Source organism: Podarcis tiliguerta (genome assembly GCF_965153285.1).
Source record: "Podarcis tiliguerta genome assembly, chromosome: 14".
In the NCBI taxonomy this organism is placed as follows: domain Eukaryota; kingdom Metazoa; phylum Chordata; class Lepidosauria; order Squamata; family Lacertidae; genus Podarcis; species Podarcis tiliguerta.
In genome coordinates, this window is record NC_139547.1 from 25,206,302 (window position 1) to 25,232,177 (window position 25,876).

General features: G+C 47.0%; 2 protein-coding genes across 5 annotated transcripts; one reads left to right on the forward strand and one right to left on the reverse strand.

The window, feature by feature from the left end:
* Window positions 1–1,720: 1,720 nt before the first annotated feature.
* UBAP1L (ubiquitin associated protein 1 like) lies at window positions 1,721–14,683 on the forward strand (the record flags this gene model as incomplete). Its single annotated transcript, XM_083412155.1, has 5 exons — window positions 1,721–1,852; window positions 4,911–5,702; window positions 9,333–9,542; window positions 12,299–12,397; window positions 13,140–14,683. The coding sequence occupies 5 exons, from the start codon at window positions 1,721–1,723 to the stop codon at window positions 13,272–13,274; spliced, it is 1,368 nt and encodes a 455-aa protein (XP_083268281.1). The 3' UTR covers window positions 13,275–14,683.
* Window positions 5,629–20,581, reverse strand: KBTBD13 (kelch repeat and BTB domain containing 13). Of its 4 annotated transcripts, none has more exons than XR_014504583.1 (2): window positions 17,098–20,581; window positions 5,629–5,673 (listed from the first exon to the last, which is right to left on the reverse strand). XR_014504583.1 is itself a non-coding variant. In XM_083412158.1 (1 exon), the coding sequence occupies exon 1, from the start codon at window positions 20,041–20,043 to the stop codon at window positions 18,682–18,684; it is 1,362 nt and encodes a 453-aa protein (XP_083268284.1). In that variant the 5' UTR covers window positions 20,044–20,581; the 3' UTR covers window positions 16,978–18,681. The 4 variants fall into 4 exon arrangements, 1 of the variants encoding a protein (XP_083268284.1); XR_014504584.1 differs by lacking the exon at window positions 5,629–5,673 and adding an exon at window positions 12,459–12,533; XR_014504585.1 differs by lacking the exon at window positions 5,629–5,673 and adding an exon at window positions 15,152–15,499.
* Window positions 20,582–25,876: the final 5,295 nt, after the last annotated feature.

The window sequence follows — 25,876 nt, forward strand, 5'->3', positions numbered from 1 at the left end:
TATGTGAAAAGCGTCATTCGCATTATCTCAGCAGATGGTCTGAGCCCTGGGTTGGCTTCCAGATATGCTGCATGTGGAATGTATTAGCAAAAAGACATGTGCAGCATGGCAGAGCTAGGAAGTGCCCATCTGGCTTCTCCACTCCAGCACCAGGAGACACAGACTTTGCATTAGCCACCCAGCAATAAATCCTGTTGAGATTAGAAACACCAATTTATAGCTGAGTGGCATTAAAAAAAAAAAAGTCCATAGAGGAGCTTCACTCTTTTGAAGGAGCACATAGAAATTAGGAGGAGGCAAAGGGGATTGCTAACAAATCTTCACCAGGATCAGTTAAGAAATGGAAGGTACAAAGTGGGTAAAATAACATTGTTTATTGGGTGTACACAGGCTTCTAAATTTTGTAGGTCATTGATCAAAAGTTGCCGACACTGGCTGATGAGGAGTTCTGCAAAATCCAAGCTTCCTGCTGCCTATGCAAAGCCAATCCTATCAAGCAGGAGACTTTGTGCATTTTATGCTGCTATTCAATCTTGAGCTGTTCTTCGTGAGAGGTGGACATAGTGCAGTTTTCAAAATGTGTCCCAGAGAGCAAGGAGGAGCTTTTGAAGCTGCAGATCTGGCTTTCAAAAGGCATCAGTCCTTTTAAAGTGTGTTGAGATGGTGAGGATCTTGAGAACAGGAGGCTGGCTGCTCTTGCCTCACCTGCTTCCAGCCTGTGTCTCCCTGCCCTGCCCCACAGAGTACTGGTATATCTTATTTGACATAACACAGCACTCAATGGGAAGAAGTTCCGAACTTCTGCCATAAAGGCTTTTGATATAAAAAAGCAAGAATATTGCCCACTCTACTTCCTTTTGGGACCACTCGCAGAAACCACCATTTATTAAATTAAGTTGTTTTTGCAAAGGGAAGGACATAACATTTTAGATAAATAAGAAAGTCAGTTAAATAGGAACAAACTGACCTCACCTGCAGCAGGGCTATGCTGCTTCAAACTGCGGATGAACACTCATAATGAAATGCTCTGTACTGAAATGTGTTCCTTCCATGTTGAAAAGTAGCCTGTTAGGTAAAAGGGTAGTCTTGCACTTTCCCCCCCAACATCCTAGTTTTCTTATTGCAGGGATCTCTATTTTATTTGCTGTGGAGGAGCCTTCCGTCATGTAAAACGTGACCTGCAATCTGAAGTGCAACAGCTCAGACACTCGGCAACCCCCTGACGTCACAATGACCTATTTTCCTTTGCCCCCATGGTTTGAAATCAAAAGCACAGGGCTTTGTAAGCACCTGTGATCAGCTGACCATTGGTACTTGCATAGCCAATGTTTCTCATTGGCTGCAGGAGGATGTTCCTGATGCAGGACTCCCCAGTGCGGCTGATTCCATTGGGGCTCACTGTCAGTGCCAATCAGTGTCCGCAAGCCTCACTTGCAAAGGACCAATTGGGAGCTTATTTTAAGCTTCTGATTCTTTCTTTGGAGCCATGTCTTTGCCTGCCTCACACCTGACACACAAAGCCATGACATCCTATATGTGTGGCTTGGAAGCAATGGTCTCACTAGCCAAATGGACACATGTTGGGCTTAGGTCTGTAAGCTGGAGGTTCCCCACTTCTGTGATCAGCCCCAGGCACTGAGGAGGAGCTGAAGCAGAAGAAGTAACTAAGTCCAATCAATCTTCTTATTTTTTACTAGAGTGTAATGCAACAAGGGGAGCCATGAATTGCCTGCAAGATGTACCTTTCAGAGTGACCGTAAGCGTTGCAGACGACTCCACAGAAGAGGCAAACTTTGTATCAGCACCTGAGTTTGAGATTCCCGATTGCACGGAGGTCCTGATGTGTGCAATGGTAAATAAATAAATCTCTTCCAAACGTGGATATTACAGGGGATTTCTTATGTTTTGTTTTTTGGGGGAAAGTTGATTCGTTCATGTTACTGAATCTTTAGCCATTTCCATTTTCTAGTTTAGTATTCTTAAAGTCTAGAAATTTATTAATTAGAGCCTAGGCTCCACAGGCTTTATATATGTACATTCCTGGGAGGAACATTTTGCTGATGTTGAAAGCCTTTAACCTGACACCATAGTTCAGGGAACTCCAGTTCAATCCCCAGCATTTCCAGGTATGTCTGGGAGGGACTTCTCTTTGAGGACTCCTGGAGAGTTGCTGCCAGAAAATGTTCATAATACACAGCTCAATGGATTGATAGTCCAAGCTGGTAAAAGGCAGCTTTATAGGCTCATATAATGCCAGAATCACACCACAATAATAAGCATTCAAAGACCTTCTGAGCAGCACATTCCTCCTTCTCTTATCACTGTTTCCTCATTTTTGCTGCTCTGAAACAAAGTGTGATTCACCTTTTTGCCCAAACCTGGCGAACACGGGGCTTACGCCTGCCCTAATCCAACCAGGATTAGGACTCACAGTTTGGGGCTGGTTTCCAGTTTGTCATTTGCAGGGCAAACACAAGCCATAGTTTGGACAAAGCCACAAATGATGGGCTGCCTCAAATCAAGGCGGGGGGAGGAGGTGGAAGAAGGAGTGTCCATGGGCTCCCTTTAACATTATAAGAAGAGGCTGGCTGCTGGATCAGGCCCAGAGGAACCCATCGAGTCCAGCACTCTGTTCTCACAGCAATGCCTCTCCACTTATGATTTCCAGCAGCTGGTATGCAGGGCACCCTAATTCCAAAAGTGGAGGAACAGCAATGCCCAGTGCCGGATTTACGTATAAGCTAAACAAGCTATAGCTTAGGGCCCCACTTTCTTGGGGGTCCCCCCAAAAAAATAAAGGAAAAAAACCTGGAGGTACATTTCCAAAATATAGATGAAAAAGAAATAAAATAAAACCTACATACAGCAACAGTGTTTTGTGTTGTGTAGGATCCTATGATGTAAGTAATGGGCCCCGCCTGCTAACCTGCTCCCTAAAATATCACTGGTTTGCTCATTTCTGTATATAGGGTGCCTACATTCTGCATGGACTGGTTGCATGGCAACATGGGCATATGGCTTTAGATACTTATTACATCCATAAATTACTATATAGCACATATTCAACACAAAAAAACAGCGACAATTTGTTGTTGACAAAGGACAGCTGGACATAAAAAGGGCCCCATTACCTTCAGTAGCTTAGGGCCTCATCAAACCTAAATCCGGCCCTGGCAATGCCATTAAAGGTTTGTTCTTAGAAGACCAAGTCATGGTTCAGTGTTACATCTGAATTAGTCCTTGAAGTACATTAGCTAGCTGGAAAAAAAGAAATTGCCTAATGAGTGTCAGTGAAGCGCATCTCTCCAGCTCCCTTGCAATATATGCAAATCAAATCCGTGACAAATTAACTTTCCACAGGCTTTTTTGAAGTGTATTTTCATAACAGTCTTTGTAGCATAGACCCAGAATGCAATGTTTACAATATCTCCTAGGTTACAAATATTGCCAGGGGTTTTTAAACATTGTATGGAGATTACCTTTTAGTCGCCTGGAAACTTGGGTTTGAAAAGCTAAAGCAATCTTCCTCTGCCGCCTTTCAAGCCCTGTGTCCAGTTTATACCTGCCAGTAGGGAGCATCAGTGTGCTCCGGAAGATTTGTGTTTTTGGGAGTAGTCTTAGTGGATCTTCTGCTATTATATTCAGGGTTTTGAGGAGAGGATGAAACAGTTCTAAGAAACCACCTCAACACGCGTCTGCTTTCACACAAGTTGTATTTTGAAACACACAAATATGTTGAGAAACAACTTTCGTCCTAAGGCTGCACGCATTCTTGTTTTATTTATTTATTTCACAAAATTTATGTGCCACTTGACTGTAAAAAACAAAACACCTCAGAGCAGTTTACAAAAAGAATAAAACAATGAACTAATCAGTAAGAAACAGCTAAAAATAATTCTCTAAAGCATTGAAAAAATAATTAAAATCAAGGATGAACTTAAAAAACAAATTAAAATACATGTCAACATTCTACGTATCTGGATAGTTGCCCAAACAAAAATGTTTTCCTTAGAAGGTGCTGAAAAAAGTACAGATGTTGCTTCCTTGGCCTTCCTTTTTTAATATATATGAATTTCTATTAGTTTTTTTTACACAAAATTTGACATTACTCAATTCACTTTCAGTATAATAATGTCTTGCACTTTGACTTCGCACCCTTACACCTGTAATGTTCATGTTGTATTCCTTTACAGTATCTACATTTATTTTCTATTGTATTATAACTTAGATTACAATCATTTATGTATTCTCCTTCCCTTGCCTGTTATATAATAATAATAATAATAATAATAATAATAATAATAATAATAATAATTTTTATTTATACCCCGCCCTCCCCAGCCAAGGCCGGGCTCAGGGCAGCTAACAAGCAATAATAAAAACAAGTTGAATGAATACAACTTAAAAACAAGATTAAAATACAACATTAAAATATTGAAACATTAAAATATTTAGACCCTGCTCACAATTTCATTTGACTATAGTTCCTCCATGGCCTTCCTGTAAGGCTCTTAAACCTCCAGCTAGCCATTGTTGAAAATAAAATGTTGGACTGGGTCAGGGATGGGGAGCCGGTGGCCTTTCAAATATTGTTGGACCACAGCTCCCATCATCCTTGACCACTGGGCCATGATGACTGGGGTGATGTGAGGTGGAGTCCAGGAACATTTGCTGGGCCACAAGTTCTGCATCCCTGGACTAGAAGGGCTTTGATTTGCCTCAGCAGAGTTCTTTTTGAAGTTCTTAGCAAAGTCAGATCTTGGAAGTGGGTGGTCCTGTTGGGTTCAGGTGACCTCATCTGGTTTGTGATTTAGCTCTCAAGTCCTGCCTCACAAACTTCACTCATTTGGTTACTCCAGCTACAGCCCACGTCCAAGAAGATGCTGACTCTCCTCCTTCTGTTTCCACAGCACGATTTCTCGCTGGAGAAGAAGGTGCTGTATTGGGTAGACTCTGCCTCTCGGCAAGACACCCCCTGGTACGAAGTGACCACTGGCGCCGTCCCAACGGCTCCTCCTTGCTGGCTGCTGCTGCTGGACTCGAAAGAAAGCTTCCCAGAGGCAGCAGGCCGCAAACTGACGGCTGCGGTACCCATCCGACGGTGTGCCAACCTGTGTGCTGCGGCGGAGAAGTTCAGCTGCACTGTGAACAAGAGCAGGCTGGCTAAGAAGGTGAGCAAGGATGGGTGCTTGGAAGAGCAAGGGTGCTCCGAAGGTGAGGAGTCTCCCTTGTCTTCCTCTATCGAAAGCGACGGTGAAGAAAAGCCCTTCTCTGACTCCAAGCGTGTTCCCGGCACTTTGCCTCGTTTCCTGAGTCTTCCCCAATGTAGACCAAAGACCTCCCCGGTGCTGTTGGCCACCCCTTCGGGGAGCATCAGCCAAAAGCCTCCTCTAGTCAAGCAGAGGCAATCTATGCTTTTATTTAACAACGTGAAGCATGAGTTTGAAGGAGCCAGGAAGAAGCTCACAGCTTTCATGCTCCCGGGGAACCAGACGGCAGCGGAACCCACCTTGGCGTCCAGAGCTTTCTCCCTCCATCAGCGCTCCCGGAGCAGCCGGAACCTGAGATATGGACCTACCTCTGATGTGTCTCTGGTGGGAACTCTCGCCCCAACGCCACCGACGACTCCTTGCTGTAGCCCAAGGCCACTGACTGTAGCGGGGCTTGTCCCTCCTATCCAAAAGCACAAGCCCACCGTTGCAGTAAGATATCATTCTTCTCTCTCTCTCTCTCTCTCTCCCCCCCCCTTTCCATTTTACATTCTTAAAATTGCAGGTAAGGATGGAAGGATCTGTTAGTTTGGTTCTCTTAGTTTCTCAGCCGTGCTGCAATCCAAGGCCACTGACTGTTGCGGTGCTTGTCCCTCCTAACCAAAAGCACAAGCCCACAACTGCAGTAAGAAATCACTTTTCTCTGCTTCTTTTCCCTCTCCCTCTCCATTTCACAATTTAAAATTGCAGGTAGGGACAGAAGGATCAGATAATTTCAGTTCTGTCAATTTCTCACTTTCCCAGCCCTAAATTCTGTTATCCACATTTCTGTAGCAATATCCTAATTTTAAAGAAAAATCATCCTGAAAATTCATCATAATTTTAGTGTGAATTTCTCTTTAAAAAAAACACATTTTTGTTTGCAGTTTTGACTGATATACACATTTTTGCAAGCACTTTTTGGTAATATTTTTTATCCTTCCTTTTCACTAGCATGTTCATTTTTATCCCCCTCCCCACAAAATATGTATTTTTGTAAACACTGATGATTGGATAACTACTTTGCAAAATTCAGATAAATGCAAATTTTCGTAGATGACTGTGTTTTGGTCCTCAGATTTTGACAGGAAGTATGAATTTGATACATTCATGTTTAAATATCAGCCAAAACATATTTCTCTCCAATCCCTAATTCCAGGATTTTAGACTTTTTGAGTTTAAAAAAATGTAAAATGGAAACGTGTTGAAAATCAGCTGGCTTACTTACCCAGCTGGGCTAAAAAGGTCTTGCTGCAGGTGGCAAATTCTGGGCACAAGTACGTGATGGCAAAGTGGGAAGCTCTTGTACAGGACACTGGCAGCTCCCCTTTTCTGTGACAATCAAATTATGTACACGAAAAAGAAAATATTTGCAAATTGGCCAGTGTGAAGCCTAAAATGCACGAATATTTATTTTCCTGGCAGCAGAGTAACCCCATTGCAAAGCTTTGCTTCCGAGGTGGTGCAAGAACCTAAGGAAAGCCTCTCTGGAATTGTTATCTGTTGTGGTTTACTTGACACCCAGTTGCCACTCAGGTTTGCAGTCATTAAATGATGGTCATGCATAAAGGATCCAGCCCCCAGATATGGCTTCCTTGAGTCAGGACTCACTGGTGAGTTGCAGCTTGACTGAAGGTAGGTCCCAAAATGCATGTTTGGGCTAGAGGCAGAGTCCATATTTGAAAAAAGTTTAGAGCAGGAACCTCAACAGGGTGTGTAGAAGCCAACCTATTGTACAAAAAGTAAAGTTTACATTTGTCGGTCTGCTAATTTTTGCCTCTAGCCCCGGCCTCCACATGCATGTGGCCCTCAAAAGGTTGCCTAGAATGGAACAAGGCCCCTGGGATGAAAAAGATTCTCCAGACCTTGTCTGCCCAAAACACAAAGCAAGCATGGACTCAGTATCCTCTTCTGGTGAGACCTTGCCAGATCTTTTGCACTCCACGAGATCTTGCAAGAGTTCTACGAGATCTAGAAAGATATCACCAGGACCCACCAACGTTGCTGATTTGTGGGTGCTGCTGAAAGCCCCAGATAAGGGAGGCTTCAGCGAGGTGAGGGGATGGCACCTTCCTCAAGTGGCCTCAAGGTGGTCCTAAAAATATACATCTCAAGTGTCAGAAGCCAGGATAAAAAGAAGTGTCTTCAGCATTCATTGGAAGCTGTATAATGAAGGTTCCAGTTGCACTTTGGGGTGGGGGGGAGATCCCCAAGTGAGGACCTGCCATAGACAATGCCCTCTTCCAGGTCACCCCCCCAAGCTTCTGGGGGCAGTGGAACTTCAAAGAGGGCCCCCTCTGCCAATCTGAGCACTGTAGAGAAGGCAGTGGTCTTTCATGCAGCTGCCTGGTTCTTAACGTCACTAGCAAGGGGCCGGTTGACACCCTAAGTGAGGACGTGCATTTCTTCACCAGAACACCTGTTGAGTCTCTCCTGCTGAGCTGTTGTCCTTCTCTCTCAGCGTGTCACCTAGCTGTCCCTAAATCCATCAAAGGAGATAAGCCCCGAGGCTGCAAGGAGGCTCCAGCCTTGCTGACGTCTTTCAGCGACTGCCTCTTGGAAAGAAGATCAGGCTGTGAGCAGCCACCCGCCTTCTTTCCCCATTGACCTTGCTGTCCTTGCGTGCCTGGCCCAATTCAACCTACGCGTAAGGGATTGTTTCTCAGAAAATACTTCTTAGAAGGAAGCAGCAGTGGTGGCAGGCAACCCTTGAGAATGGCTCCCTGCTTAGTGACCAGCTGCTGTAAAGGATAGGGCTGTCATACATCCGGTTTTCCCAGACACATCCGGGAATTGGGCTGTCTGGGCAGGTTTTTGCTGAATCGGCAAAATGTCCAGGGAAACCCAGACATATGGCAAGTAAGGCCTCTGAATGCCTGTTGCTGTGAGTCACGAGTGGGGAGAATTGCTGTGGCACCTGGATCCTGTTTCTGGTTTCCCAGAGGCAACTGGGTGGCCACTGTGAGAGCAGGATGCTGGACTAGGTGGGCCCTTGGCCTGATTCAGTAGGACTTTTCTTAAGTTCTTATGCTGGGTTTTAATTTGGACTCCCAGCTGCATTAACCATCAGTAGAACTGCCATGGCTTTGGGACCCTGGGAACTACACTCTTGTCTATAGGATGTGCTCTCCCTCTCCCCCCCCCTCTCTTTCGGTGTTCCCAGTTTTAATTGGGATTGGCATGACTTTTCACATTCCTTCAGGAGATAGCTTTGAGAGTTAAACTGGTCTGAATCAGTCATCTCAGATGTAGAGGAACTTCACAGAACTGAACCATTGCATTGAACTGCGATGCACTTTCCAACTTACTTGGTTGGGAGATGGAGAGATGGTGTAGAAAACTATGGCTTTTGTGTGGCTGGAATACAGCCTACTGTAGAGAGGTAAGAATCTCATCCATTGCTCTGCCCACTTTTGCCTCTGGCACCACCCACCTTTCATATGTGGCCCTCAGAAGGCTGCTCCCTCAGGCCCAAAATGGTTTCTCAGCCCTGGTGGTAGAGCTGCTCAACTTCAGCACCGCTCAGGCTACCATGTCTGGAGAAGTGTTGGAAAAAAACACCAATCTTTGAACTGGTCCCAGCATGAAACAACCTCACCAGTGTTTTGACTCCAGTTTAAAAACTGGGCAGAAGTGTCTCGACAAAGCACTGAGCACATCCATTTCAGATGCAGGTTTAATTTTTTGCTTTCGAATGTAAACACATATCCAGTCTCCATTGTTGTCAAATCAACCTTTGTCATCTCCCTGGAAACATAATAATAGTTCACATCCAAGGAAGGGTCACTCACATTTTGAAATAAACTTCAGATGATTAAAACAGGATGTCTAAAGTCAGAAAACCAAAAGGGGGGTTGTTCCAAGTAGGGGAATTTTCCGGGCATCTTCTGTGGTCTGACTAAATTTAATTTAATGACTCCAGGCCATGTTTTTGAGCACCCACAAACCCTGTACATCTTCCAGGGGGCAGGGAAAAAAACCCTTTTTAAAGCCTTGAAGAGTACAGAATTTCTCAGAATGAAGTCTGTAAATGAACCAGCATTATGATCTATGTTTATTTTTATTCTCTCCCCCCCCCCCCAGTCCCTGAGCCCTTATTCCTGCCTTCCACCCCCTCCTGGAGTGCAGCAGCTTTGTGGTTCCCACAGAACTCACCCTGACTCAACAGCTGACCTGCTCTCAGCGCTCAGCCAAGAGGAGCGCGACCTCATTGAGCCCGTTTTAGCTTTGGGTTATCCGATCCGCCGGGCGATCCTTGCTCTGCAGAAGACTGGGAGACAAAGCTTGGGTCAGGTCAGTGGAGGCTGCTTCCTTTCTCTTGAACACCAGGGAACACGTTGTTTGTGAATGCAGTGAGCGCAAATCATGAGTCCACAGCTCAGGAGCACAGCTCATGGACATGACTTAGGCCCCAAATGCCACCTTCTTCCCTACAGACTCACTTGAGTGTTAAGGTCAGCAGAAATACAACGCACTAGGTTGGATAGACAATATAAGGGGAGGGACACAGGGCAACACAGACGGGTTGGAAGGGAATCATCTTATAAAATAGACATGCAAAATGGCTAGCTTAAGAGCCATTGCACTAAATGTGAGGGGATTGGGAAAGCCTATCAAAAGAAAAGGCATCACCTCGTACATAAACGCCATGAAACCACACATTGCCTTCCTACAGGAAATGCATAATCCACGGCATATATAAAAACATAGTAAAAACATAAAGCATTAAAAACTTCCTGATACAGGGCTGCCTTCATATGTCTTCTAAAAGTTGTGTAGTTCTTAATTTCCTTGGCATCCGAGGAGAAGATGTTCCACAGGGAGGGCGCCACTAATGAGAAGGCCCTCTGCCTGTTTCCCTGCAACTTTGCTTCTTGCAGTGAGGAGAAACTCCCAGCTCCTGCCCACCTAGCAGTTCGAAAGCACCCCTAAGTGCAAGTAGATAAATAGGTACCGCTTTATAGAGGGAAGGTAAATGGCGTTTCCGTGTGCTGCGCTGGTGCTGGCTCGCCAGATGCAGCTTGTCATGCTGGCCACGTGACCCGGAAGTGTCTCTGGACAGTGCTGGCCCCCGGCCTCTAGAGTGAGATGAGCGCACAACCCTAGAGTTGGACACGACTGGCCCGTACGGGCAGGGGTACCTTTACCTTTACCTAATCTCCTGAGAAAGAGGTGTGGTTCTTTCCATTTTGCCACAGTGAAGCTCTGTGGCGTTGCCAAGGCCCTCTCAGTGAGTCTGTGGCTAAGGACGGATTTTGAATCCCAGCCTTTCATGCCTATCACTCAGTCCTCTAGCCATCTGTGCCATCTTCAGGCCTACAGATGCTGTTTGCCTGCAGATGAATTGGGGGGGGGGGTGTTGTGGTTGTTGCAAGCCAATGCTGGGTGTTAGCCTTTTTTCCAGGGATTGCTGATTCCCCCCTGTGTGTGTTTGTGCACTGGGAATGAATAGCATGTGAGGCATTTAGGAGGGGTGCCACTGGGAATTGTCCTGTCAGCACTCCAAGAACAATAGGGGAAGCCAAAAATAGATCGTCCCTTTGGAGTGTCGGAGTGCCCTTCTCAGAATGTCCCAGGCAGATCTCTGGCCCCATCCTTGCATAACCTCCTAGCATGCAGGATGTTTGAGGCTGCCCCAGATCTGAATGGGTCAGGAACGGCATTACCTGATGTCCATCAGTGGATCTAGATCATCTGGACGGGATCCTTGAAATGAAAAGATCAGAGGGTCTGATTCAATGTGGTCTTCATGCATTTCAGGATAGGATGAGAGAATTCTTGCAAGGTTGATGATGTAGATTTCTCCAGGTTTCTTCTATCTTGGAAAGGTTTCTTCTTTCATTTGTACGTTTGTTATTTTTGTTTTTATTATGTATTTTTTGGTTTTATATCTTGATTTTATTCTGTGAACCATCCTGAGTGCTTATTTTCTGGGGGGGTGCATACCCCTAAACATTTTGTGAATCTAACAGAAGAAACTAACCATTGTTTTTTTAAAAAATAGTTTCTTCTCTAGCACGGTGAATCATCAGATCTGTTGCTACCCCCGATGGCGGCTTCATTTCCTGTCACTGTGTTTCCTGAGTCTCAGACAAAATGAGAGTCCCCCTAAATATTTTTTAAGAAAAAAAGCACTGCCCCTGGGTATAAGGCGGTATATTATTATTATTGTTGTTGTTATTATTACTTTCATCTTCCATCTTTAGTTAATCGTAACTTAACACATGGGCAGCTGCATTATTTTTCTTGCCAGAGTTATTTCTGAATCAGACTAATAACCCATTTTAGAAGATAGGGAGCGGGGGGAACACAGGGTTGCATGCAGCTCATTTCTACTCATTGCAGACCCAATGAAATTGATAGGCCTAAGCTGGTCTTGTTTATTAATTTCAGTGGGTCTACCTCGAGTAGTGCTAGCATTGGATGCAACCGATTGTGACCAGGGTTGTAGTGAGTGGGAGAGAATAGCAGAAGCCAGAGGTTTGTTTTTAAAAAAGTGAGAGAATAGGAATGTGGTACTCTCCTTCCTTGGAGGGAACGGAACTTAAGACTGGGAAAATGAGAAACAGAGAGAAAACAAAACTGACAGGTTCACCCATCCCTATCTACAAGGAAGGGTGAGTGGGTAGACAGAGAGACCATGTGGTGTAGTGCTTAGAGCAAGCTTCCTCAAACTTGGCCCTCAAGATGTTTTTGGCCTACAACTCCCATGATCCCTAGCTAGCAGGACCAATAGTCAGGGACGATGGGAATTGTAGTCTCAAAACATCTGGAGGGCCGAGTTTGAGGAAGCCTGGGTTAGAGTGTCAGACAAGGACCTGGGAGGTCAGAGTTCAAATCCTCCACTCGGCCATGCAACTCACTAGGTGACCTTGGGCCAGTCGCTGCCTCTCAGCCTAACCTACCTCACAGGGCGGATTAAATGAGGAGGGGGAGAACTATGTATGCCACCTCGAGCAACTTAGGTGGGATACAAATACAATAAGTAATAGCCCTGATTCCGAATGGTGTGCTAGCTAGCTAACTTCCCCTTTGCCTTCCCTCAACAGTTCCTCAGTTACCTCAGTGCCTGCGACAAACTTCTGAAGCAGGGTTACGAGGAGGCTCAGGTCGAAGAAGCCATGGAGATGTTCCAGAACTCAGAAAAGGTTAGAACGCCCACCCTTTTTTTTTGCACTTCAGCCGCAGGGTCTCCTGCTGCGTGCAGAGACTGAGTAGGGGGTATAAATGGCTTGGCACTTTCCTCTCATAGCCCTGGCATTGAGCTGCTTGGGGCTGCATAAGCTAAAAATAAGCAAAAATCTATTTTATTTCTTTTTACACCGCTTGATAGCAACCCCCCCCCAAAAAACCTCAAAGCTGTTTAAGAAAGGTAAAACAGTGAAATCAAGAAGAAGAAGAAGAAACCCCATTGTTCCCAATGTAGATCTTTATCCCCTCAACATTTCCCCCGATGTAGATCTCTACTCACCCCTTCTTCCACAGAAGGGGATATGCTGTTTTTTGGTTCCCCTCAGGTTCCAAAATGTATGGGGCTGGACCTCTGCAGGCATATACACCTGGAGGAGGTGTCTGGAGGGGCAAGGCCCCCCCCCCACATTTTCAAGGAGGCAGAGCCCCCTCAAAATTCCACAATGGGTGTGCAAGCACGCCCCACGGAATGCTGATGTCACACACCGCAGGGTGTGCTGACATGGCACGGTCCCAGCCCCCTCAATTGCAGGGGCAAAGGGGGGTTGCTTGCCTTGTTCAAGTATCCATCTGAACATTGAAGCCCCTTCACCAGGCCTGTTTATCTTCAGTTGCTTCAGTTGTGGGATGTGCACTGTGTGTCCCTTCCTCCCACCCCCACCCCCGATCCCTGACTTTTCACTCTGCTTCTCTTTGCAGGCAGCGGAATTCCTTCACCTCCTGGTCCAGTTCAACGACATGGGCTTCCAGCAAGCAGACATCAAAGAAGTCCTCTTGCTGTGCGAGAACCACAGAGACAAGGCGCTTGAGGAGCTCATGACAAGGACCCAGTGAGCGGCAAGAGGGCCTTTTTCCATACTGAGAAAGGGCAGAACATGCCACAGCCCCACGGCATGTGATTCAGAGCAAGCTTTGAATGTCAGAACCCAGCTGGAACAGCCAAAATCCCATTGGATCAAGCCACCTGCCTCTGGGAAGTGCACAAGCAGGGCTCACCCATTGCTTTTTACTGGCAGCTGGTACTGTGACGTATACTGCCTCTGGACAGTGAGGCTCTATATGCCGTCATCTTTAATAGCCACCTCTGAATTCTTCTAAGCCTCTCTTTTCAAAAGGCATTTAAGTTAGTGACCACCCCACTCCATGTTGTGGTAGCAAATGCTAGTCAAGAGGCGGAGTGTCTATAAGTCACTGCAAGGGAATCACTTCTAGTTGCATCACACGCTCTGCTCAGGCTCGTGAAAGACCAACATTTTAACACAAACTTCTTCTGCATAACCTGCACCTGTCTGCAAACAGGTCCACAGCGCAACTTAAGATGTTTCTGTAGCCTAAGAGTGCCTCCAGATTGCCAATATTTTGCAGTGCACTTTGGGAGGTTTAGATTTGTGCAATGAAAATGGATTCTCATGTGTCAACCCGGAACAACAAACCCACTTAAAAAGAAAGAAAAGAAACTGCAGTTAGGAAAATGGGGCTGCGGGAGAGAGAGATGCATTGAAAAGTGCAAGATAGGTGAATGATAAATGGGAAGGTGCATAAATACCCTGTAAGCAATTCAGCATGGATTCAGGATGAATGTTCATTGCCACAAAACCAACCTGGAAACAAGTAAGAACAAATGCTTAATAAAGGCCGAGTGTAGCCTGTGTAAGCTTTGTGCCAGCAAATCAGGGTAAATGTTCAATAAACAAGTCTTTGGGGCATACCCATGCTCCCATTTCCTGGCCAATGCCCTGACTTATTTCAACGATGCACTGGATTTTTAATGGACTCCATCAAAGACTGTACAGACATAAGAGTTTTCTGAAAAGTGGGCTGAGCGAAGCTGAGAGCTTCCCACTGTACAATCCTCCAACACACACACGCATCCCAAACCACAATACCTGCATTTCCAGGGTAGGGAATGCAACTTCATAATTTACTGCGGGGCTCAGAGTCTTCAGCTTATTATGGCTGAGCGTCAACTCCTTATTTGAAATAAGAAACCAAGACTGTTTCCAATCAAGTAATTCTTTATTTTTTCCTGCCACCGTGAATGCCCAATTGTCTTTCCTTGAGGTACAGCGAAGTGATACCTGTTTGTCTTTTGGCCAAATAATAAAAAAAGTATTTGTGTCTCTTATTAAAGGAGAAAGGGGAAACAAATATGATATTCAGCTGAATGTAACAGAAGAAAATAAACATCCTTTGAGGTTCATAGGTACAGCACATTTCTCTCAAATAAAATGGCACGTTCCCAACAGCTGGTGTGTTTGTGCTCTTATTTCAGGGAGAGATGGATGAAAGCCCAGGGCAATACTTAATATTTACCAACCTCCTTCCTGACATGTTGCCGTCCCCTTGCTTACAAGCTGTATTACAAGGCTGACAATGTTCAGAGCAGCGGAGATTTCTCCTCTGTGGCAAATGGGGGCCCTGCCCCACTATGCAGTCTGTTCTCAGCCAACCCCACCTGCCTGTCAGCTTCCTCCATTGCCCCAGTTTTGCCCTTGTAGAACTCAGCAGGGAGAGAGGATGGGAATAAGTTGGCCTTGCCTCTCATTGACTCTGGCTCCACCTACTGTTGGCCTCCCTGCCTTCCGACCTACCAATCTATGGTTCAGAGCTAGAGTTTTTGCCAGGTTTTCATACTGCAGCACAGAAGGAGAAGGAGAAGGAGAAGGAGAAGGAGAAGGAGAAGGAGAAGGAGGAGGAGGAGGAGGAGGAGGAGGAGGAGGAGGAAGAGGAGAAGAAGAAGAAGAAGAAGAAGAAGAAGAAGAAGAAGAAGAAGAAGAAGAAGAAATAATTTTATTATTTGTACCCCACCCATCTAACTGGGTTGCCCCAACACATATAAAAATATAATCAAACATAAAAAAACCTTCCCTGTACAAGGCTGCCTTGGGATGTCTTCGGAAAGCCAAGCAGTTGTTTATCTCCTTGACACCCTGATGGGAGGGCATTCCACAGGGCAGGTGCCACTACCGAGAAGGCTCTGTGCCTGATTCCCTGTAACTTTACTTCTGGCAGTGAGGGAACTGCCAGAAGTCCCTTGGAGCTGGACCTCAGTGTCCGGGCTGAACTAAGGGGGTAGAGACACACCTTCAGTATTTAGTAGTTAAAACAAGGGCAGTCTAAAGCAGTTTCCCATGAGAATGTAGAGAATGCTCTGTTCACCTCTGTCTCCCTGCTGCGGAACTACGAATTCCCAGGGTGGCCAGGCAGACACGGAATCATTTGTTTGCTACATTTCTATCCCATCTTTCTTCCAAGGAGCTTAAGGCAGTGTACATGGTTCTTCCTCTTGGCATCGTATCCTCACAAACAACCCGCTGAGGTAAGTAAGGGTGAGAGATGTTGTGGCTGAGTGGGGATTTGAACCCAGGTGTACCCCAGGCCTTCGCCCAACACTCTAATCACTACCGTACAGTGATGATCAGAAGCAGCTCGTTGGGTGGGGTGGAGCTGCTCCACTAGCCTCCCTGCTGGTGGGTCACTGTTGCTATGACGAGAGAGTAGGGGAGACGGTGGGAAGGTTGGTGGGGTGGAAACACACCAGCAGAGTTTATCCAGCCACTGAGTTTGTACCTCCCTGCCCTCCCTGCTGCCTTCTGCTTTTCCTAACCGTCAGCAAGAGCAACCCACCTGCCGCCAGGCTAGCTTAGCGGCTCCGCCCCACCTGGTGAGCCACTTCTGCTGTCAATCAAGCCTGTTCATTTTTGTGGCATAAATAATATGACCTTAAAGTTAGCCTAGTCAAGGGCCTGAAGGCTTCTATAAACATACAGAACATAACATGAACAACACTGGCAAGCTGGAGTCAGATCAGCAGCCGTTACCAAAAACAGTCATGAGTTGCATGTGGGGCTTTTTTTCTTTTCTTTTTTACAGCAAGTCTGGCTTCAATCACAGTCCATCAAGGAAAATGCCTGGTGCTCCATAGCTGTGGCTCAGCTCAAACTATCCTTCCTCCTCTTATTTGAAGAGATGCATATCAGCAGGGAGATGTTTGCAAAGGCTTGATGGTCTGAGCTTAACTGCGTCTTTGGGGGCTGGGCATAATTAATGATGCTTGTTAAAATGGCACTCTCTGGATTGAGTCCAAAACTTTTGGATGGAAACGGAAAAGGTTTTCTCCGTATGCTCAACCCTGAATCTGAGTCAGTCTGTGCTTTATTATGAAGCTATTAATTTCCTAACCACTTAAAGCCTGCTGCAGACTGAATTGTGGGGCATATAAAACTTAGAAACACAACTTCATCGCAGGGTATATATATTACTGGCATAACCCTGGGAAAAAACACAACACTCTGCACAGGGCAATACTTCATTCGGGGTTGAACTATTTTTGTATTTCTTTATAAAAAGAGGTTTAGAAACCGCCTTTGGGCCCTGACAAAGTGCCTTCAAAGTGGTATGCAAAATAAAAACACCAAGCAAATCTGAACAATTAACAAATTTAAAACCAGAGCTCTTTCAAAGAAAAAGAAAGACAATTGGGATCAATGGCTTCCATCTCAGGTTAAAAGTCAAACCAAAACAATGCTCTGTATTCTTGAAAGTTATCAGAGATGGGTCTTGTCTTAAGTACCAATGGGACCTAAGCATGTTTAACTGTCTCTGATTGTGGTCAATTAAAAAAAATACATTCTCAAAATGTAGTTCAGTTACTGACCTTTAACGTCTACATTTCCAGTGCTCCAGTTTGGGATGCCTGAAACACCCTTCTTCTAAAAGCTGTGCCTGTTAATGTCAGCAGCTTTTCACTCTGAGAATTAGAGAGCACCACCTAATCCTTTTTCACCTTCAGCAGAAGAGAAGGGGAAGGCCTGTGGCTCCGTGACAGAGCACCTGCTTTGCATGCAGGAAGTCCCAGCTTCATTCTCCAGCAGTATCTCCAGGCAGGGCTGGGAAAGACTGAAGAGCATTCTGGAACCCTGGAGAGGTGCCAGTAATACTGAGGTAGATGGTCCAATGGTCTGTATAAGGCAGCTTCCTATGTCCGGGGGGGACGGTGAGGCTACAGCTCAGTGGTCAACCACCTGCTTTGCATGCAGGAGGTCCTCGGTTCAATCCCTGGTATCTTCAGGTAGGGCTTGGAAAAACCTCCATTCTAGAACCCTGGAGAGCGGCTCCCAAGCAGTGTAGACAATGCTGAATCACATAGGCAATGGCCTGACTTCTTATGAGACTCATCAAGATGGACAAAAACAATGGTAGTGCCATGGACTGGTTGGCGCAGACGAATGGAGGAACCAACTGGGGAAACACACAGACACACACCAAGGCAAGAAGGCTCAGAGACTGGGGAGTGTTGGTGGGACAATGATGAGTGGTCAGAGGGAGAAGAGGGAGAAGCCTGGGAGGAGGAAGTGTCAGAAGCTGAAGAGGTAACAGGGTTTAGTGAGCTGGGAGAGTCTGTGGCAGAGAGAATCAAAGGCGGAAGATGAAGCAGGAGGGTGGGAGGAGGGAGGCCAAGAGGCAGAGATAAGTCAAGCTAGTGAAGTGTCATGGGTGTCTTCCCTTCCTGCTGCAACAAGCTCCGAAAACCAGGAGAGGCATTAATAGGGCAAGTGAGAGATTGGCTGCACGCAGGTGCCGTCTCCGATTGCTTGGGGAAAGCCCTGGATAGAAAGCGACTTAGATGGCTCTGGGGAGGCGGGGAACTTTCAGTCTCAGCAACTGATTCATGGGGTAAAGACCTACCGGAGATAAGCTGCTCTGCTTATTAGGCCTGACACTCAGTCGGGTTTGTGCTAATAAATTGCTAATTCCAACTTTGAATGGTGTGATGTACTGCCAGCTTGCTCTGTGAGAGGTAGATTCCGCCACTCAGCTGGGCGTGGGCCAAAATGAACATGACCCCCTCAGTGCATAAATCTCCTCCTAGTGCCGCTGGCTTCCTGCCAGTGACTGGCTCCTCCTGCTTGCTGGTTGCCACTTGCTGCCCCCTTTCTACTTGGCCCAGTTTGGTATGACAAATAAGTCTGCAGAAACCATATTGCTCAAGGCCCACGAAACCACAAGCCCAGCTGCCGTTGGAAGAGCAGAGAGCTGCATTACAGTTGCTTCTGGTGCAAGCTAGCCCTGAGGTTCCTGCCTTGAAATGTTGCTGGCCCAGGAGGTGCAGAGAGTGTCGACTGAAAGTTGGGGTGATGTCACAACCTTTGGATTTAAATTTGGTGGCGTTGCGGGACGTCTGGCATAGAAGGAAGGCAACGTGGGTCCCTGAGAAATTCATGTAGCAGAGACCGGCTCTCTAAGTTGCGATGCTGTGGTCTTTCTTTGGAAGCCTGAGGAGGAAGGTTTGCAAAGAACCAGCCCTTGGAAAACCAGCTTTCTGCTTTTTGGATTTCCATGTGTTCCCCTCTATGGTATACATCAGAGTGAGCATCTTGTTGACCGTGTAGACTGTGTCCCCTTTGATGACAGCCGTGAAAAGGGCCCCTTTGCTGTTCACGTACTGCCCCGGTAGAGATGTCCACTGCATCGTGGTCAGGTTGAAGCAATCCATCATGCAGCGCAGGAAGTCGTCGAAAGGCCCATTCCGCACAATGTAGAGGTTGTCCCGGTGAGCCACCATGCAGTGGCCGTAGCTCTGAGGCCTGTTGAGGGTGGAGATGGGATGCCACTCGTCTTTCTGAGGCTTGTACTCGTAGATCATGGTGGTGTCGAGAGGCTTCCACAAGCAGACGAAGATGCGCCCCATCGCTTGGGCGCAGGGCACCGCTGTGGTTGGCTGGGGGAGGTCAGAAACAAATCTCCAGGTGTTGGTGGAGATGTCAAACTTCTCCACCGACTTCAGGGCAGCCTTCTCAAACTCCCCACCTATGGCGTAGAGGCTGTTCTCTTGGGCTGTCAACGTGAAGTCATAGCGCAGCTGCTGGGGCCCGGGGAACTCGCTCCAGACGTTGGCCATCGGGTCGTAGCAAAAACTCCGGTTCACAATGTCTTTGTTGTAACCATAGACCCCGCCCACAATGTAAATCTTGTTATCCAAGGTGGCTATGCCGGCTAGGAACGTGCTGGCCGTCAGTGGTAAGCAGGAAAGTGTCCTCCAGGTGTTACCTTCCTCATCCAGGTAGCAAACAGTTCTTGACAGGTCCTCCAAGAACTCAAAGGTGGGCGTGTGAGCCCCTACTGCCACAAAGGTGCTGGGGATGATGGACTCCACATAATCCAGAAGGTCTGGAGAGAGGCAGTCGAGGTACTCCTCCAGGTCCGAGTAACTGTCTCGTATGTACAGTGCGGCACAATGGAAGAGATCCAAGAGGCCAAAGATGGCAGCTGCCTGGTAGAGCAGAATGCAATTGTCTGTATTGATGGAGGACATCAAGTACTTGGCCAGGGTCTTGACCTGCAGGAATGAGGCACATTCCACTGCCCTGAGGTTCTCCTCGCAGCTCAGGATCGGGTGCTCCCCTTCCAGGACCTTCAGCATGACAGCGAAGCCTGTGGCGCTCAGATCTCTGATCTGGATCTCCTTCTGGGTGCTCTCTCTCATGCCAGATTGAAAGAGCGCCCGGAAGTATTCGCTGTTCTCCACCAGGAGAGCCTTGTCCACCGAGAAAAACTCCTCTTCCACCTGGATCCGCACCCTTTCATCCAGCGAGGGCTGCATGGCCCAGCCAAGGCGGACGCCCGTGTCGTCACGGGAGCTCTTGCACTGCCTAGTCCATTGTCGGCAAGTGCTCTGCAGAGATCAGAGGGCTCTTCATATATGTCACGGTGGGTGTGATTTCTATCTTCCTGTATCTGTCTGAGTAGCTAAGAAGCTGCAAACTCTGTCATATAAATACCCTCTTCTAAAGATAGCTGTGGTTCATGTGACCGAGGCTGCCAGCAACATGAGGACCCCCCCAGGTCTTTCCAAAGTAAGGTCTACAACATTTGCTCCACTCCAATGCAAAGGAGTGGCTTTTGGGGGGGAGGGAGAGGTGCTGAGACTACACAGATCACTGGAGGTCACTTCCAATTCAAGGTGAATGCAGTCTGAAGGGAGGTGGCATTCACAGGGTCTAGAGAAGGCAGACATTAGGCTTTTAGAAAGCCCTGGATAGAAAGTGGGGGGTTAATGAGAACGCTAAGTAGGGTTGTAGGGAGAAGTTCAATTACATTCGCATTAAGAGGCAAACCAGCCTAATTCACATTTTCTGAAACAATGCATTGGCTGTTTCAAAGCCATCCTTCAAACATCTTGTTTCTCCGAATTTTGCAATGCTGCTCTCCAGCGAAGCAATGTGTGCAAAAAAACTAAGGGAAAGTATGCATAAAATGCACATATCAGTGAAAGATAACATACAGAAAAATGCATTGATCTAGGCAGAAATGCATGCAAAAATGTGCTTAATTATTAAAAATTCAAGGCCAATGAATTTTCATGAGCATTTTTTTAAAAAAATGCAAATCACTGGGGGAATGAGCAGAACTGAATTTAATACTGGGGAAAAAACGAAACCAATTCATTCACCCCTCACTTCAGAGTTCAACATCGAGGGCCGAGTGCAAAATATTGGCTCAGCGAGGAAAGATGGACATGCAGCTCTTTGGAAACGGCCAGAGCGCCATGGCAGAACAACCTCTTTGCATGCAGAAGGTCGCAGTTCCAATCCCTAGCTTCTCCAGCTAGGACTGAGTATGCAGATACCCATTGCACCATGGGCAGGTAGAAGCAATCCATCACTCAGTGCAAGAAGCCCCAAAGCTAACACTGTTCCAGGGCACAGTGGGAGAAAACCTCCAAGTTGACCTGGACTGGGAAGGCTTCTGCCTGAAACTCTGGAGAGCCACTAACTGTCACTGAAATTCCAAGACCAGTGTTTCCCAACCTTTTTCCGACTGTGGGCCCCTTCCGACCTTGATTCCTTCCTGTGGTGCCACCATGGGCATAGCCAAGAGGGGGCAGGGGGGCAGCTGCCCCCCCATAAGTAAAAATCAATACAAATTGGAGGTTCTACCCCCCCTAATGAAAGCCTGCCCCCTAACTTGGCTTTCTTGGCTACGTCCATGCCCCCACATCCTACCGGCAGAAAGGTAGCTACAGTGGTACCTCGGGTTACAGATGCTTCAGGTTACAGACGCTTCAGGTTACAGACTCCGCTAACCCAGAAATAGTGCTTCAGGTTACAAACTTTGCTTCAGGATGAGAGCAGAAATTGCGTGGCGGTGCCACAGCAGCAGCAGGAGGCCCCATTAGCTAAAGTGGTATCTCAGGTTAAGAACAGTTTCAGGTTAAGAACAGACCTCCGGTACGAATTAAGTTCTTAGCCCAAGGTACCACTGTATTTAAATGTTTTGCATGTAAATAGAACGTGTTTATAATTTTTAAAATTTATACAGAATACAGTTATGGCAACATAATGAAATATTGTTGAAGCAGAAAAAAACAACAACATAGACTCGTGGAGCAGGAAGGGACCCCAAAGGTCATCTTTTGAGTGCAACCCCCTGCAATGTAGGAAACAACACTTATTAGACCGAAGTTATTTGACCCAGAGGGGGAAACCTACAGATACAGTCCAAACCTACAGATAATAGTCCTCAGGGAGTTCTGTATATATGGGAGAATTTTTAAAAAGCAAGTGGTCCTCAATGACCTGGTGCAAAAAGATCTTGTCATCCAGAGAAGCCCTGGCTGCCTAGATAAACCACTATAGCCCCCCCACACCCTTACCTGGGAGTAGGGCCCACTGAAATCAGTGTGGCTTTCTTCTGAGTAGTAGACACTTAGTGATTTACTAGATGCAAGTCAGCAGCACCAAATGACCCCGCTCGGCTAGGCACTGGGGCGGATTTCACCCCATACCTTGCAGAACCGGGCCGATGCTGCCAACAGGCCCTGTGCCTCTTGGCAACATCTGAAGGCCCTGATCCTCTAGGCACTGAGGTGCACTTTGCAGAGTCAGGCCCAGGCTGCCAACAGGCACAGAACTGGTGGCTGCAACAGGCAGCTCCGGCTCGCCCAGCCCTACCCATTGCTATCCCACCACTGCACTTACCTGACCTGGTCAAAATGGGAGCCTCAGCGATTGCCCTCTCCCGCTGGAAAGAAACCAGGACTGCTCTAAGAAAACACACATGGCAAAAAGGAGCACTAGGCCCTGGTGGACTTCCCCCTTACCCCTTGTGGTTGACCAAGTGGATAGCCAGCCAATCAGGATTTTAAACAATTATTATTTTCTTCACTTCTCACTTTCCTCTGTGGCCCTCTAGGCTCATCCTGTGGCCCCCCATTTTTGCATTTGTGGAATGTTCTCTCCAGGGAGACTCAGCTGTACACATCTTTAGCCAGCAAGCAAAAACATTCCTCTTCAACAAGGCTTTTAAAGATTCTACAGCCTTTTAAACTGTGGTGGGCATTGGTAATATTATTATTATTATTTTATGCATTTTGTGTTTCTGTGTTGTAAACTGTGATCTATGGCTGAAGGGTGTTGTATAAATTTAGTAAATATTAATGTTGAAGGTGGGAGGAAGCAATTCTCAGGAAAAATGTCTTTTGAGAAATTTTGGCTCAGCTCTGCTACCGGCAGCTGGGTTTTCTGCTTTCCACTGCTGCCTTCCCTGAGAGTGAATCTCCCTTCTCCTTGCAGGGAAGAAGATTAAGTGTCCCAGTTTCCTCTTTTTCATTCCAGGAGGTTTTATGGCTGCAATTAGATCACACACGCACTCAAGTAAATCTTCCAGTGTTTAGCCTGCCGTGTCAGAAGGAGGAGGGTGTCTGCCAGAATTCGTGAGCAGCAAAGTGTGATAGAGCGCCCCTTTCCCTCCTCTCCTCTTCTTTGTCTGATTCCACGCTAGTCGTTTAGGACATCATTTGCTTGGTCATTCCTTATGGAGAATCCATGTGATGTCACTGCAAAGCACTCCAGTCTTATCCGTGTTGCCCTTGTTTGCAGTGTCCCCCCCCCCCAATTGCATCCTGTCAAAGCATGACTGAGACCACTGACAGGAGTGCATACCCTACAACATTTCTCTGATGAAAATAGGGGCATCCTATACTACTACTACCACAATACTTTTCTACTACTTTACTAGTACTACTTTAATACCATTTTACTTATGACTCACATACAAGGCAAGCGCTTTGCCATCTATGTCGAGCAATCCACTGAGCATGCTCCCTGCGATGTTGCTGCACACTGAACATCCACAGTTTCCACTTGCAAGCAAGCCTTGACCTCTCCCATGACTTGCAACTGTCCTCAGGGGACACTCTAGTCAGCAGAGCTGCCAGCAAAACAGACCATTAGTCCAGGCATAGCCAGCGTACGCAGCTCCTTCCAGATATTGCTGGAATAGGAAGGATACCTGGGATAGCTCAGTCTGTAGAGCATGAGACTCTTAATCTCAGGGTTACGGGTTTGAGCCCCATGTTGGGCAAAAGATTCCTGCATTGCAGGGGGTTGGACTAGATGACCCTCAGGGTCCCTTCCAACTCTACAATTCTCTGATTCTGCAATTCCCATCTTCCCTGACTCCAATGGTGGTTGGGGAGGATGGGAGTCCCCATCCTCTGTTAGTTCGCCAAGCCTTGAGCTGCTTCTGCCCACGCAGACAAGAAGCATCTCTCTGAAAGACTGAGCTCTCTACTAGCCTGACAAGTTCTAACTGGAGCTCTTGGGGACTGAACCTGGGACCTTCTGCATGCAAAACACATGCCCCGATCCAAGCCAAGAGGAGCCCTGCTTTGAGTCCAGGAATAGAAAACAAAACAGAGACGCCAACCCAAAGGCGCATGTTGGCATGACGAAAGGGATGGCAATGCTTTTACCTTCCTAAATATTTATGCTCCGTTGCTTTGCAAAGTCCTCCCTGCCCTGGCGACAGATGCCGTCGGGGTCACTTCCCTGAGCCAAGACGTCTCTCGACGCTGCTGCCTTCGCTTCGCTTACCGTGATTGAGCTGTCCAAATAAAGAGCTGACAAGTGCTCACTACCAACTTTGAAAAAATAAGGATGTAAGTAGAGCCTGCTGGATCAGACCAAAGGCCCGTCCAGCTCAGCATCCTGGTCTCACAGTGGCCAACCAGAGGCCTGTAGGAAACCCACAAGCAGGACCTCTGTGCAAGAGCACTGTCCCCACCTGCGATTCACAGCCACTGGCGTTCAGAAGCATTCCTGCCTCTGACTATGGAGGCAGAGCATAGCCTTCCTGGCCATTGATAGACTTCTCCTCCCTAAATTTCACCGGTCCTCCTTTAAAGCCATCCAGGTTGGTGGTCATCGCTGCCTCCTGTGGCGGTGAGTTCCACAGTTTAACTGTGCAACTGCATGGAGAAGTCCTTTCCTTTCTCTGTCCTGAATCATCCAACTTATGGGTGCCCATAAATTCTAGCGTCGTGAGAAAGAAAGAAAACAACAACAACCCTTGTCCAGTGGCGGAGGAACCCTCTCTGGCACCCAGGGTGGTGCAGTCCGTATGGGATGCCGCACATGCACAGTCCACCACAAAGACTAATATGGCTACCACAATTTTTAATAGTTGTGTAGAAGGGCTGTGGCTCCATGGCAGAAAATCTGCTTTGCATGCAGAAGGTTTGAAGTTCAATCTGTGACACCTCCAAGTGTGAATTATGAGCTGCTGCCAGCCAGTGTAGGCAATACTGAGCTAGATTGGCCCTTGGTGGGGCTGTTAGGTTGAGGGTGCCTGCTTGGGGGGGTTGGGGTTCCCTGCTTCTACTTTATGTTCTGCATTTTATTTGTTTGGGGGCGTATGCCTGTTTGGAGGAGAGGAGTCTGAGCCTCACCACTTTTCCTTCTGCGAAATGGGCATTTTGTAGTGCCCAAAACATACTGTTAGATTTCCAGACGCATCCCAAAAAGTTGGGGAGCCCTGCTCTAACAGATGCATGGCCCTATCTAAAGCTCACATACAAGGCAAGGGTGGCACCCATGCAGACTGCAGGCACCCTCGGCCACTCTATAGCTGGGGGGAGGCAGGGGCCATCTTCTCACCCTCCCAGAGTGACACCCAGGGTGGCCCGCCCCCTCTGCCCCCCTTCCTACGCCACTGCCCTTGTCTCTACCCATTTTCTCCTTGCCATGCATAATGATATAAATGTATTATCATTTCATCTCTTAATTGCCTAAATTAATCAACCTGTATTTGGGTAAGAATTGCATACAGACGGAGTTGGTGGACAGTTTGAAGGACCCTGTGTGAGAGAGGGAAGGGGAGATCTCACAGGGTGAGAGGCTGTCGGAAGAAAAAGATGTTCCTAGGTGATAACTGGTGCGGGGAGCACATATTTTTCAGAATGGGACAAAGGATGGGATGCACTTGTGAGAGAAAATCTTGTCTGTTTCTATCTTCTTTTTATTATTCTTTGTGTGGGTTGTGGGTGGGTGGGTGCCTTTTATTGTATGGTGAAAATCTCAGGACAGCTTTATTATCAACCTGCGACACAGGGTAGGCTCAAAAAGATGGCTCTGCTGCGGTGGGGGCATGTAGGT

What these genes read in the sequence shown, in the direction of transcription:
- KBTBD13 (XM_083412158.1), bottom strand. Translation starts at nt 20,043, where the DNA reads ATGCAGCCCTCGCTGGATGAAAGGGTGCGGATCCAGGTGGAAGAGGAG.